Source organism: Microcaecilia unicolor, chromosome 6 (genome assembly GCF_901765095.1).
Source record: "Microcaecilia unicolor chromosome 6, aMicUni1.1, whole genome shotgun sequence".
Taxonomy (NCBI): domain Eukaryota; kingdom Metazoa; phylum Chordata; class Amphibia; order Gymnophiona; family Siphonopidae; genus Microcaecilia; species Microcaecilia unicolor.
Genome location: NC_044036.1, coordinates 115903553 through 115918292, shown reverse-complemented (window position 1 = coordinate 115918292; position 14740 = coordinate 115903553). Strand labels below are relative to the sequence as shown.

Below are 14740 nucleotides of genomic sequence, written 5' to 3'. Positions count from 1 at the left end.
CCAACGATGCATCTCTGCTTCAGCTCAGCCCCGAAAGGCTACATCCATCAGATGTCATCGTTAGCCAACATAAATATGCCCCTGGGAGCACCTCCTATCAACCGGACTACAAGTTTTCATGTCATGGTGACCAACTTTCAGATAACGTTTTACTCAAACAAATTCTCTTTAAAAACTATCACCCCAGTCTGCTCTTTTGTACTAACCTCTGGGTGTCTACCACTGAGCACTCTTGAGGAAACCCACTGTAAATATGAGCTTACAAGACACCACCTCCTCTATCCGGTACATTCTTTTCCTTTTATATCCAGAGGACTATTAAGGACAAAATGAATTTATTTCCTTTGGGCTCATGTGGGATGGTGAGGATTAATAGTAACACAGAAAGTCTCATTTATAGTTTTTGTAACTTAACAAGCTAAAGTAAAGTGATTAAAAAAAATTATATCCTTGTAGTATTTAAAATGATATTTGTAAGCTCTTTTGGAACTTTGTGTCCACTTTGCAGCCATTCACATGGAAAAGGTTGGAGACCACAGAGTTGGACTATGAATGACTTGATCAAATAAATTTTACCCAGAGATAGCAGACAAGGTTGCCCATGCTCCCCTTTACTGTTCGTATTAGCAAACTATTGGCTACTTATATGAGGGCTCACACTGGAATCACTAGATTAGTTTTTCAAAGAGAGTTCTGTAAATTTTCGATACATATGGAAAAGTTAAATATATGAGTATGTCATTAGCACATGTCTATACACCACTCTTCTCTCATTCAATCAGTTTTCTTAACTTTCAGAATGCAAGGTAAACTGGAATAAATCTCAACTAATGCCCTAAAATACTAGCCATTGGGCTTATTTGACACTATCCTCCTAAAATGATATTGCAGATCATTATTACAACACTATAGTATGAAATTTCAGTCTAGTTTAAATACTATGCAAAAAAATAATGTACTATATGCTACTGGACAAAGTGAAATATGCATTTACTCAATAGTCTCATACTCTACAAAAAAATAATGTACTATATGCTACTGGACAAAGTGAAATATGCATTTACTCAATAGTCTCATACTCTACATGTACCTGATGGACGAGTAGAAATCATCAAAATGGTTAAGACTAATGCCTTAACTATGCTTCACGTATATTCCCCCTAAGTCTCTATATGACTGCAAACCTACCCCATATCCTTAGCTAAACAAAAGAACACAGAGGTATTGGACACCCAGATTTTTCTGTCATCTCCTTACTTTTCTTTTACAAATGTCGTGTAGAATCGTTAATGGATTCTACTAGACATTTTGAGCCTTGCTGGGAACAAGAAGAAATAGATATTATGACACCAATTAGCACAACTTTCCTAGCAACAGCATACTAGAAAGTATGCACGACCATGCCACTGTAAATACTTTTATGCTGGTTGATATTTCATAAGAGGCTACATATGTGCAAATACCTCCTGCTTATGTAAGTCTATTGTCAAATTTGTCTTTAAAAGTTGGACTGAACCATTGTTGAGTGTGTTAAGTTTGTTATTAAACAATGCTTTTAATTAGTGCCTTATTGTAACATTATGGAAGTATGACATAAAAAAAACTAGTTATGAATGGCACCAGATCCCAACTCTGTTCTGGTTGAGCTGGAAGCACAAAAAAAGTTTACAAAAACTGAGTGATTAAGAAGAGCCCCCCCCCCCCACGGGGGAATTCCAATGGTGCTGCTTATTAACACATTAAAAAAAAGAAAAGCCACCACAAGTATGACATAAAAAAACAAGGTATAAATTGTAATAAATATTATGAGGAAGAAAGAGAGATTACATAGGGGGGAACCCACCCTACCCTCAGGTAGTTGCAAATGAAGGCTTATGGCACCAGATCCCAACTCTGGTTCTGGCTGAGCTGGAAGCACAAAAGAGTTTACAAAAACTGAGTAATTAAGAACACCCCCCCCCCCCTACACACAAGGGGGGAATTCCAATGGCGCTGCTTATGAAAGTTTAAAAAAAAAAAAACCACCACCACCACCAGCGCTAGTCTTCGATGAGCCGCTTGCCAGCTTTTCTTAAGAAACCAGTCTGCAATGCCTGCAAAAAAGACTTTTCTTCATTTTTTAAATTAAGATTCTAGGCAAGCACTGTTTCGCCACTGTGAAGATCAAAGCAAAACTGGATAAAGGTCCTATTGAGGCAGACATCGCTGGTCCACTGCGCTCATGTGAATAGGTACAAAATCTCAAATTTATAAGAGTACCCTTCATATTGTTGATGTATCTTTTACATGACCCTTGGTGTATATGGAACCCACACCACCACACAAGTATAGAAACATGCAACAGGTATAGTTATCTGTACGTAATACAATGCACTGCACAGTACCATGGGCAGCTGCAGGCTGGATGCTGATCAACTGTTGTTGCTGCTTGGGCAGAAGGGTTGCCATTGGCTGGATGATGATCGTTTTGGAGGCAACACTGCCTTGAGCCTCCAGTGCTGCAGGAAGCAGGATGGGCTTTGGCTGTATTGACTGTTTAGGTATAACTGGAGGAAGTTTCCGCTTTGTCGTCACAGAGGAGCTCACTATCAAAAGAAGAACATTGTTTTATGTTGACTTTCAAAATTTCTAAGAAGCACCAATGCAATGCACTGAATAATACAAAGAAAGAGAAATTACAACAAATTACCAAAATAAGCATAAAAACAAAAAAACTCCCCATTTATTGGGCAGGAAAGAGAAAGTCAAAGGAAAAACATAGTCAATACCTTATTCAGAAACCTAAGGAGTATACAAAACCCCTATATACTGACAATATATATACAATAAATACATTTAAAAATAATACTTGCTTTCTTTTGTCCTGAATGGAAACTTTATTCCAGTATGGGAGCTCACTTTATCCCTTACCACCACCCCATTCTCCATGTAGCTCAACCCAACCATTTTCAATCAAAATCAGAATAAAGGCCTTCTCATGTAATCCAGTTTAAACAAAGCAGAAGCTAGACTACCCCTCACATCACAGCTGTCCCAACCCTCACAAACATAAACCAACTGCCTAGTCACCTTTTCTCCCCATCACAGCCTATGAAGTTCAAGGTAAGAGTGTATGATCACTCATGCTGCTTATTCCCTTCCATCATCAATGCAACAGCATCCATATCCTCACCCGTATGACAGAACTGTCCATCTCACTAGCTTCATTTCCCCTGTGTCAATGTTGTGCTGGTTCTTTCCCTTATCCATGCCAGAGCAGCAAATTCCTAACAGTGCCACCTCCCACAACTTGCTTTATCTGTCTTAGTACAGTGCTGTACCTGCATTTGATGCTGCCTTACATTTTGAAGTATTCTCTTCTGAAGAGGGAACATTCTTTGAACCCTCACTGTACAATGAGACTGGAGATAACTGAGCATTGCTGCAGAGATCAAGATCTTCCTGTTTCAAAAAGAAGTATAAATGCATTGGTAAGGATACTTTTCAAAGCTATGTATGCAGACAAAACTGTAATCTACCCTGAAAATGAGATAAGTGAAAACTGCCCACCCTGTTTATGGGGGAAATGCCATGCACAGCTATACCTGCATTGAGTGGAGGCAGTTCCAGGAAAATGATTAAAAGGCGAGGATTTGCATTTTTAAAGTCCAGAGATAGAAAGGATCTACTTCTACCTTGCCAGTTCAGTTCAAGCCAGGTTTCAACACCTCCACGAGTACATGAGGCTAACAAAAGGGGGAGGGAGGATTTCTCATCACTGCAGCTATGAAAATTGTCATCTAAAGAATTAGATATGAAAATAGTTTCCTTAAGCTAGGAACCAAAATGCAAGTTGGTGAAATTCTGCATTCATGTACCAAACCACACCTGAACCACTTTCCACCTTTAGTGGTCACTGGGCACCAAGGAGAGAACTCTCACAAATCAGCTCATTTGTACTTAAATCTCCATTATCCAGTATTTTGTGGCCTTAAGTATAAGACCATCTACGCATCCACCTTCTCCTATATTAGTGCTCAATTGTGGAATGGGCTGCCTCACTTGGTCAAACTTACTCCTGATCACCCAACCTTCAAGAAGCGCCTCAAGACCTTTCTTTTTGGAAAAGATTATGCTCCAAACCCGGATGGCATCTCTTACTTCTGAATTACAACTGTTGTAGTGACATACTGCTCATCGCTACTCTTTCCCCTCCTTAGCTATTACCCTCTCTTACGCTCTTATGACACTGTATGTTTGTTTGCTGAATTGTATGCTTTTGTAGACTGTTGTGCGCCACATTGGGCCTGCCCATGGGTGGGAATATTATGGGATATAAATGCTATAAATAAATAAACTAGTGGTAATTTTTTTTTAATGTCTTTTGGTTTGGGGTTTGCAGTTACCACTGATCACTGAACTTCTGTAACACCACCTCACGAAGGTACCAAAGGCAATAGAAACGTAAGGTTTGTGTCTTACCGGGACATGCTGGGTGAAGGAAGAAGTGGAGTCCACAGATAAAGGAGATGGAATGGAGAGGTCAGAGGATGCAGGTGACAAAGGTTCTGGTTTAAAAGTGTAATCTGAAACAAGACCAGGAAAGTGATTCAGTAAATACATTTTCAGCCCTGGACAAATATTACTAGTACACACAACAGTGACACAGCACAGACCATGCAGCAGAAGACAGAGTCCAAAAGTACACAAATCCAATAGGAACAAAACGAAGCACAAAAGGGCCTCCAAGGTTGCAACAATGGCAAAATTGTTCCAATCTTGGAGGCCCTTTTGTGCTTTGTTTTGTTCCTACAGCACAGACCATGTCAGTTCTGCACAGACATCACTAAGTGATTGCACGGATAATACAGGATATAAATTTGATAAATAAAAATAAATAGTGGACAGTCAGCTTCCTACCTGAGCAGTACTGATCTATATTATCCCAGGGGTATGAGCTCCAGGACATCAAATCCAATTCAAAATCATCAAACTCTGTGTGCTGGAAATTACAAGATAAAAGATATACTAAAATGTAAAACAAGTATAAAGATATGATCGGCAATTAAAATTAACTCTGAAGTGCTGAAAGCAGAGTGTTTTATATATAACTGTCTAAGACAGGAAATGCAGCAACAGATGAAACTGTAGAACATGCGCAGGTAAAACATGTTAAGGTAAAATTTATTCATACCTGTTAAATTTCCTTTCTTTGAGTGCTGCTAAACCAGCCTAGATCAATGGGTTGAGTCCCCCTACCTGCAGATGCTTAACTATTCCAGTAACACCACTAGTATAAAGGTTTGTACAGCCTGGAATTTTCCAGTATACCACTGCCAAGGCAGAAATAGGTCCACTCTGCTACACACCATTGTAGCCTCCATAGAAGTCTGCCACTGGGTCTCAGTTACCTAGTCACCTTTACTTCGTTACTTATACTTAGTTACCTAGGGCTCCTTTTACTAAGCGGCGGTTTACAGGAAGTACCACTGGGCTACTGCAACAGCTCAGTGATACTTCCCACCCCTAGTACGCCGTCATTTCCGGCGCTACAAAAAATGTATTTTTCAAGCACCGCAGTATACCTGGCAGTAATCGGTTAACGCAGGAGCCCTTACCGCCATCTCAATGGCGGTAAGGGCTCCTCTCCCCCCCCCCCCCCCCCCCCAAATGGCCGTGTGGCAAGTGCTTTACTTGCTGCCCGGCCATTTCCTGTCGTAAAACACGTGTCAGCCCCCTTTTGCTGCAGCTTAGTAAAAGGGGCCCTTAGTTACTTATACCTAGTTACCTATACCTAGTTACCTAGCTATTTATACTTAGTTATCTTTAGTTACCTATACACCTGTACTTAGTTATACTCCTCCGAGGTCAGGAAAATGTAGCCCCCCACGAAAGGGCCCCAACCATTCGAAGGAGTCGGCAGCACTCCTGCAGCCTCCGGTGCCTTTTTTTTTTTAAGATTTAGCCGAAGCTGTAAGCACCAGCCATAAAATCCAGACCAAGCCTCCACCACCGCAGCAATCTGCCAAGGCCCTGAGGATGGGTGCTCCCGTCAGCAAGGGATAAAACTGAATGTGCTGAAGTTCCACGGACTGCCAAAGTCCTCTGGAACCAGCAGCTGCAAAAGGCACAGCGATTGCCCCGGCCTGAAACTACGGCTACACACCCATAAGGGCTAGAGAGGAAAGCGCTCCCAGCTTGCCGAAATGCAGCCTCCCGGCCCGATGGCGCACCAAAATGGCGGCCAAGGCACACCACTGCAGGGAAGCCTGCCAAAAAGAAAGGAACTCTGCAAACGGTCCTGCTGATGTGAAGTTGAAAAACCGCCGCACTCAGGGATTCCAACTCCTTAGGTACTGGCAGATCAAGACATGTAGCGGCCCTCCAAAAATTGGCGCCAAAATTTCAGACTCACCACTGAGAAGCGACTGATAGCTGGGGATCCCGCCAACAAACCCTGCCACGGAACCACTGCCAGCCATGGAGAAGAGCCAGCAGCGGCCCGCCAAAAATGGTGCTGAAATTTCAGACTCGCCACTGAGAAGCAACTGATAGCCGGGGATCCTGCCAACAAACCCTGCCATGGTACCACTGCCAGCCCTGGGGAAGAGCCCAGGAGCTGAACGACAGGAGAAAGGCTGGATGCTGCAAACGAGCAGGCAGCACCAGGACCAAGCAGTTCCAAATGCTCCACTAGCACCAACAAGAAGGGAGGGAAACAGAAAAAAACTCACAGTTCCAGGAGTCTGTAAACAATGAGGCAGAGCAACTGCAGAACTAGCACAAAACGCCCCCCCCCCCCCCCCAAGGAGTCTGTAGACAACCAAGGCAGAGCAACTGTGGAAATAGCGTAAAGCCCCCCCCCCCCCTCCAAAATTACGCCCCAATCTTCTCTGGCTAAACATTTTTTTTTTAAGAGGCAGGAGTCAAACTTCCAGGGTAAAGACCCAAGAGCAGAGAGGTGGGGAAGTGATGGTGTAGAGTGGGGGGAGGGACCTGGCCCCACCAGGTGTACACCCCAGCTGGCGGGCAAAGAAAGCCAAGACCCCCAGCTCAACTAGGCCTGAGGTGAACAGGCCAGGAGCAAGCACAATTCAGAGAGTTGCATAGGATATGGTCATCCACCTGCTGAGATAGAGAGAATACTGAATGAAGTTAAGGTGGCTGCACATGTCCACATATAGTAAACATCTCTGGACTGATCTGTGGGACGCTATGGAACAGTTCTTAGTACTACCTAATTCTGGAAGAAATGCAGATACGGGCAACAATGCTGGCTGAAGGAGAGCCATGTGGGCCCATACCCAAGGAACCACTTCCAAGGTGGCTGCCATGAACCTAATAGTTAGTCTCAGGCCTGGGAAATCTCAAGGCTGCAGACTGCACTTCTGGCCTTGAAGCCAGAACATGCACTTCTCCAGAAGGAACCATGCCTCATGAGTGCTTTATGAAGAAGAAAATATTTCAAAGCCCCTCGAGACCCTCCAAGATAGGGTCTCCCTCTGACAGCCAAGCTGAAGGGTCCTTAAAGGGGCCCAGGGCCTCTGACACCTAGTCAATGAGGCGGGATTACAAAAACATTTACTGATCCAACAAAGGAATGAAAACACTTCTCTGTCTCAAGAGTATGGAGGTGACTTGGGGGGTGGGGGTCCAAAAGATCCCTTGTGTTCCTCAGAACGGACTCCAGCACAGCAGGGGCTGCAGTCCGGGCCCAGTCTCCCTTGTGGCACTTGGCCCCTGGGAGGGGCCAGCCTCAGAGCTTGCTTAACCAGCAGGAATAAGTACTGAAGCCAAATGGGGCTTGGGGCCCCATCGTGATGCCCCCAGTGATTAGGGCCAGGGTTGGTAAGGAAGACACCATCCCTAACCCCTGAACCCCGATGGGGACTGTGAAAGACCTTGTTCCAGAAGAACTGCAACAGGAGAAAGGGCCTATGAACCCAAGTAGGTTGTGGTTCCCGCAAAAGACACTGGTATGGGTCCCAATGCCTAAGTGCAGGGACTGTCAGCCAAGGTCTGGGCACCCTATACCCCCCCCCCCCCCCATTTCTGGGAATGGTCACAGAAGAGACATTGGAAACCAACAACAGGTCTTACAGCATCTGCCCACTGGTGTACTCAGACCTGCCGGTTTGCTTGGGCCAACTCTGGCCCAGGTATATATATAGTCAGCCCTCATGGGTTTGCAGCACTTTAGTGCAGCAGAAGCAATTTTTTTCTTTGCTTTTCCTGAACTGCAGGAGAGCACAAAGGGAAAACATCCAAGAGTGCAAAGAGAGCAAGGGTGTGGGGGGGGGGGGGGGGAGGCACCTATATATAAAGGACCCAGCACGCTTTCCTTTGATTTATTTTTAACACGAAATGTGAATAAAGGTTAGAGAAATAGTGCCAAGTCTTATTCCTCACATACTGCACAGACTATAGTTCAATCTGGGGAATTTCACCAGCCTTACTTTTGGCTGGATACTAAAATCCCACTCTTATTTGCCAGAAGAGAAAGTACCGGGGGGGGGGGGGGGGGGGGGGGAGGGGGCTACAGAACTCAGACTCCTCCCAGTTATCCTCTTCTGAGGCCTGTATCTAGAAGTGCATCTCCTCCAGAAAAAGCAACCAGAACATTCTCAGGTGTTTGAGCTCAGCTAGCAGAAAAAGACCGGTGCTTCTGCTTAGTCGCTCTGAACAATGCAGTTTTCCTGTCTTAAGGTGAGGACGTAACTCTGCAACCACTTATTTAAACCCCTTTCGGGTAAATAAGGAAAACAGCAAGGTGCTATTGCAGGCCATGCAGCATCATCTTGTCAACGTGTCTGGCCATAAGGCCAGCCCTTCCAGGCTGAACATGGCCTGGGATCTGGTGATCTAATTTTCCCTCCACCAGCTCCACACTATACGCTATAGTTTTTTTGTTTGTTTCCATTTTCAAAACAAACACTGTGGGATATTTTTATTTTTAAAATAACTTTATTCCCCATGCCACAGAATAAACTAAACCAGGCAAAACCCAATCTAATTTTGTTTGCCTGGAGCTCCAATAGAGCAACCAAAAAAGGTGCAAGCGCAGCGAGCAGTAGGGTGGGGACCTGCAGCCCCTGTGGCAAGGTCCCGCAGGCTGACTCATACGCTTCACCCAGCGGTCTTCATCAGGTGACGATTAGGGACAGCAGAGCAGCACTTCACATTTAACCACATTCGGTCCATATATCCGGGAACCTAGGAGATGGCCATTAGGCTTTACCAAGCTGTGTGGCACCTGCCCGCACTGCTGAGAGGTTGTTCAGACTGGTGCTTCTAGTCCCTGGCCTACCATCTGCTGGAGGTAGAGAAATGCTGAAGCTTCCTACTGAACACAGCCCCCTTTGTACTGGTGATGTCACGTCACTGGGAAAGATCAGTTTCTCATCCCTTCTGCTAGCAGATAAGAAAAAAAAAAAAAGTCAATTCACCCAGGGATGGATTCACTGAATCTAAGACCACCACATCATCAAAATACATGAAGAAATGCCTCTTTTGTCTCTCCTAGCTCTTTACTTCCTTCTGGGTCAGTACAGTAGGGCTTCCCAAACCCACAGCTAGTTAGGTTTTGTAAGATCTAAAATGAATATGCATGAGATACATCTGAATATAAAGGGCTTCCTTGGTGTCTACAGTGTAAGATTGATACACTATGTGAAATTGCTTTGGATCTCCCCAGATGAAGGTGGTACAGAAATTAGGGCAACATGATTAATGCATTGAATATTAATCACATAAGTACATAAGTAATGCCATACTGGGAAAAGACCAAGGGTCCATCGAGCCCAGCATCCTGTCCACGACAGCGGCCAATCCAGGCCAAGGGCACCTGGCAAGCTTCCCAAACGTACAAACATTCTATACATGTTATTCCTGGAATTTTGGAATTTTCCAAGTCCGTTTAGTAGCGGTTTATGGACTTGTCCTTTAGGAAACCGTCCAACCCCTTTTTAAACTCTGCTAAGCTAACCGCCTTCACCACTTTCTCCGGCAACGAATTCCAGAGTTTAATTACACGTTGGGTGAAGAAAAATTTTCTCCGATTTGTTTTAAATTTACTACACTGTAGTTTCATCGCATGCCCCCTAGTCCTAGTATTTTTGGAAAGCGTGAACAGAAGCTTCACATCCACCTGTTCCACTCCACTCATTATTTTATATACCTCTATCATGTCTCCCCTCAGCCGTCTCTTCTCCAAGCTGTATAGCCCTAGCCTCCTTAGTCTTTCTTCATAGGGAAGTCGTCCCAACCCCGCTATCATTTTAGTCGCCCTTCGCTGCACCTTTTCCAATTCTACTATATCTTTCTTGAGATGCGGCGACCAGAATTGAACACAATACTCAAGGTGCGGTCGCACCATGGAGCGATACAACGGCATTATAACATCCTCACACCTGTTTTCCATACCTTTCATAATAATACCCAACATTCTATTCGCTTTCTTAGCCGCAGCAGCACACTGAGCAGAAGGTTTCAGTGTGTTATCGACGACAACACCCAGGTCCCTTTCTTGGTCCGTAACTCCTAACGTGGAACCTTGACGTAGCTATAATTCGGGTTCTTTTTTCCCACATGCATCACCTTGCACCTTCTCCTCCCTCCTCCGTACATGTTCCGGCATCTCTCCCTCCCCTCCCAGACGTGCCCCATGTCTCTCTCTCAAGTCCTCCCCAGTGTACCTTTTGAAAAGCAAGCAATTCTTCGGCCCTGCAGTTGTACTGAAAAGCTGCCCGAGGTGTACACCAGACCCTTCCTTTCCATCTGATCCATCACGCCCTTCCAAAAGCAGGAAGTTTCATCAGAAGGGGCAGGACATTCAGAGGCAAAGGCCTGGTGGAGATCGAAAGCAGCCTTTGAGTACAGCTGCAGCTAGAACTGCAGGGCTGAAGATTTGCTTTGCTTTTCAATAGGTACACCGGGGAAAGAGAGAGAGACAGAGATACAGTGGCATAGCCACGGGGGGGGGGGGGGGCATTGGGGATGTAGCCCATGTCCTTCCCCTTTGGCCTCAGGCCTCCTCCAAAGCTGCACCTGTTCAATGGCTGTTGGGATGGCCATAGTCCTACCAGCTGAAGAAATCCGCTGCCTGAGCCACTCCCTTCCTCCTTGTACTGCCTCAGGAGTGACGTGCCTCCAGCCACTCCCCAAGCATGCTCAGTTCATGAATGCTCGAGAGTGGAGGCATCAGTGGCTGGAAGCATACCATTGACTTAGTCTCTCCTGAGGCAGTATAAGGAGGAAAGGGGCTGCTTTGGCAGTAGATTTGTTTGACTGGCAGGGCTTTGGCATCCCACCAGCAAAGGTATGATACCTAATGCGGGGCAAGAGAGAGAACATTCGTGGCCTCCCAGTCCACCCCTGTGCCCCCCTCCACCCAATGGACTGCTGGCTATGACCCTGACTTTAATCGCATGATTGAAAATTTTAATCAAAATGCACTTCTAATAGAAATGTAAAAATTAAATATCCTGAACACCCATTTGGCTGTGGGCTTACAAGGACAAGTTTAGGAAGCCCTGATGTACAGCCTTCATCACTCAGGGGACCAGTTTGTAAGGATGGAGGCAGCAAGCAGGGTATCTGAAAACAAAGTGTAGATTGGTTTGAAAGATTTTCTTTGTCATACCAAGGGCTAATAATCTATAAAATCTGTCAAACCAAGTAGGAGCTCAGAGGTTTCCAGATGGTTTTCTAACTGCTGTACTGAAGTTTCTGAAAAACTTGGGGCAGATGAAACAGAAGGACCTGGCAGCTGAAGGATGTCCTACAATGTACCTCCTACACAAAACTGGAAAATCTCTCAAGCAAATCTGTCCCTATTTTTATTTTTTTATTTATTTTATTGCATTTGTATCCCACATTTTCCCACCTATTTGCGGGCTCAGTGTGGCTTACAATACATTGTAATGATGGAAGTACAATTTGTTACAACACAATTATGGTTACATGTTTAACCATATGCACTGGACAGGCCTATTAAAGATTGTCAAACAAATATATATTTCTTTTATATTATAAACACATATATGAACACATGCGTTTATAAGAGAACCCCCCCCCCCCCAAGGTAGGCAATGACCCAAATTTCACAATCAAATGGCTTTTTTTTTCTTTTACTTTTTTTTTTTATCAGCAAGCTTATGATACTCACACAAAGCTCGTCAACATCTACTAATTCACTCAATTCACGGAAAAGACCAGAATCTAGTGGAGAGAGAGAGAAAAAAAAAAGCAGAGCCATCAATGCACTGCAAGACAGATTCATAAGTGCCACTTTCAAACACAAGATCCTGCCATTACTCTCTCCCAAAGCATAGCTAAAAGGTCTGGGTTTGGGAGGATTACCACATGGCTCCAAGTCAGTCACGGTCAAAAGAAATTACAAACTAGGGAAATTAGATTAATATTATCCATAGTACCTAAGAAAAGGTGGGAATGAGTCCATAATGGGGAGTTTAACATCAGGACCAACTCGGTCCATTCCTTAGTTAGACAGAGGACATGTGCTCAAAATTCAAAGTGTCTTATTTTGAGTTAGGTGTACGTGGCAACTTAGCAGAACAAAAGATATTAAACCGAGACGGATAATGACCTGGTGCATTCTGAAGACAATGCTCAGATGACAGCACGTCACCATCACACCATGGAAGGTTAAGGACACACAAGTTCTCTTCAAGGTTAGTTATCTCAGAATCTAGCTGCAAGCACATATATTTGACTGAAGCAGAAATCACCTCCCATTACAGCCTTTTTTTTTTTTTTTTTTTTTTTATTTATTACCTACAATAGGATGCCGATTATCCAACTAACCTCGGCAGAGAGCAGTCTGAATAATGGATGATTAGACATTCATTTTTTAAAACAGCACACACTTTCAGCATTATTACTTTTTGTTTTCAATAATATGTGGGGGAAAAAATACCAAACAATTTGTGATGTAATAAAACTGTTTTACCTGTTTACCAGGCATGTGATAACTATAATATAGAGATTATGATTTTTTTTTTTTAAGTAAAGAACTTAAGCAGTCTAGAAATTTGGACAAATCGGAGTTTGGATAATTGGTGGCCTACTGTACTTGGATTTAGCTTACACTTTTTCATTGGCAGCTCAAGCCGTGTTCTAGTATTGTAGGTATTTCCCCATCCCCAAAGAGTTTTCAATCTACTAGTCCCATTTATTTACTAACCTCCCTTAATGTGTTTAAACCAGACATGAATTAATGCAAGATAAAACGTTATTTAATGTAAGCATCATTATCATCAATGGGGCTTATTTACTAAGTACTAGATTCTACATATTGACACTGAAAAAAACCCCCACCTAGGCGTATTCTATAAACTATGTCTAAAGTTAGGAGTGTTTTATAGAATATGCCTAGCGCCTGTCCATATAACTTAAATTTAGATGCATGTATTTATGCCACGTAAAACTTGGTGTAAATGCCAGTGGCCCAAGTTGGGCGCAGAGTGCATAGATTTTAGAAACACCCAAGGCCACACCTTCTTTTTGGTTCTGCATCTTAGAATTTATGTGCATAACTTTACAGAATGTGCTTAGCAAGTTCTGTGTGTCAGAGGCGTAGCTACAGGCCCACCCATTTTTAATTCAGGCCCAGCCATTCTCAGATCTGCTCTCACTGCCTGCCCCCGAGAATCAGTCTGGAACATCTTGGGTCTCCTACTATTAATGACCCTCCAGGACACAGAGAAACCTGCAGGAAGGTTCCAGAGCCTCGGTGCTGCCTTTAAATAAGTGGGACTTGTCTCATGCTGCTGAGGAAAATCCAGGTACTCATCCAGCCCCAGACATCAGGGGTCAGCAGGTGCCACAGCACTAGCCTGCCTCTCCAGCCCTGCACCACATGAGCATTGATCAGGGTCTCATCCAGGGCAGTAAACTTCTGGAAGAAAGTTTTTTTGCAGTGCCCAGGGGCCACAAACCTCAGGTTAAAAAAAAAAAAGTTTTATATTATACTGGTGGGCTTCTGGGTGGGGGTTGGTTCTGCAGTGTCCAGGTTTAAAAAAAAAAAAAATAAAATAACCTCACAGTCTTCTATTTCATGCTGTTGGCAGAGTGTGGGCTCTGCAGTACCAAGGTAAAAAAAAAAATTGTTATATTCTGGACTTCTGGGTGGGGGTGGGGGATTGGGAAGGCCAAGACTGATACCAGACTATGGGGGATGGAAGGTAGGGAAGGGCAGGGCTATGCTGTGCTACAGGATGATTTCAGAGATTGCAGGTTACCCAGGTCCAGGCTGGAAATTTTGGGACAGTCCTGGATTTCTGACCACCCCAACTTGGTGCATTATGGGAATTTCAGCAACGATTTCAATAGGCATGATCAGGCACTGCAAATCCCACACTGCTGTAGGTTATAAAATTCTAAACCAGGCCTGTCCCAAAATCTTCAACTTGGAACTACATAACCTGACATCTCTGCGATTTCAATTTCTGGTCCTTTATTCTGCAATTGGTAAAGGGTGGTCTGTGCTCTGTATGTGACCAAGGTGAGAGATTCTGTGTGCATGTAGTTCATGTGGGGATCTATATGATTCTGATTTTTCTGGCTTTTCCAATGGGAATATCGGTCTCAGAAGGGCGAGAAAGCAGTAGAGACTTCAAAGCTATTTATTTACCTGTTTTATGAATACAGCTTATTCAGTTATTTGCATTTATTACAAAGAAATGTTTGAAGGATATGTGCAATTTACTTATTATTTTTCAGGATACTGTGATGTGTGTTG

At 43.9% G+C, this 14740-nt stretch overlaps 1 protein-coding gene across 2 annotated transcripts in view; it reads right to left on the bottom strand.

Annotated features, from left to right (window-relative positions):
• The window catches only part of ATF6 (activating transcription factor 6), a 202492-nt gene that overhangs the window by 175963 nt on the left and 11789 nt on the right, over positions 1–14740 (bottom strand). The window contains exons 2-6 of one of the 2 annotated variants that reach the window (XM_030205966.1): positions 12146–12198; positions 4900–4981; positions 4462–4565; positions 3342–3441; positions 2385–2585 (exon numbers count right to left, since the gene is read on the bottom strand). In XM_030205966.1, the coding sequence (XP_030061826.1) occupies positions 2385–2585; positions 3342–3441; positions 4462–4565; positions 4900–4981; positions 12146–12198 (540 nt within the window). Of the gene's footprint in view, positions 1–2384; positions 2586–3320; positions 3442–4461; positions 4566–4899; positions 4982–12145; positions 12199–14740 lie in introns of both variants that reach the window. The other variant, XM_030205964.1, reaches the window with a different exon arrangement.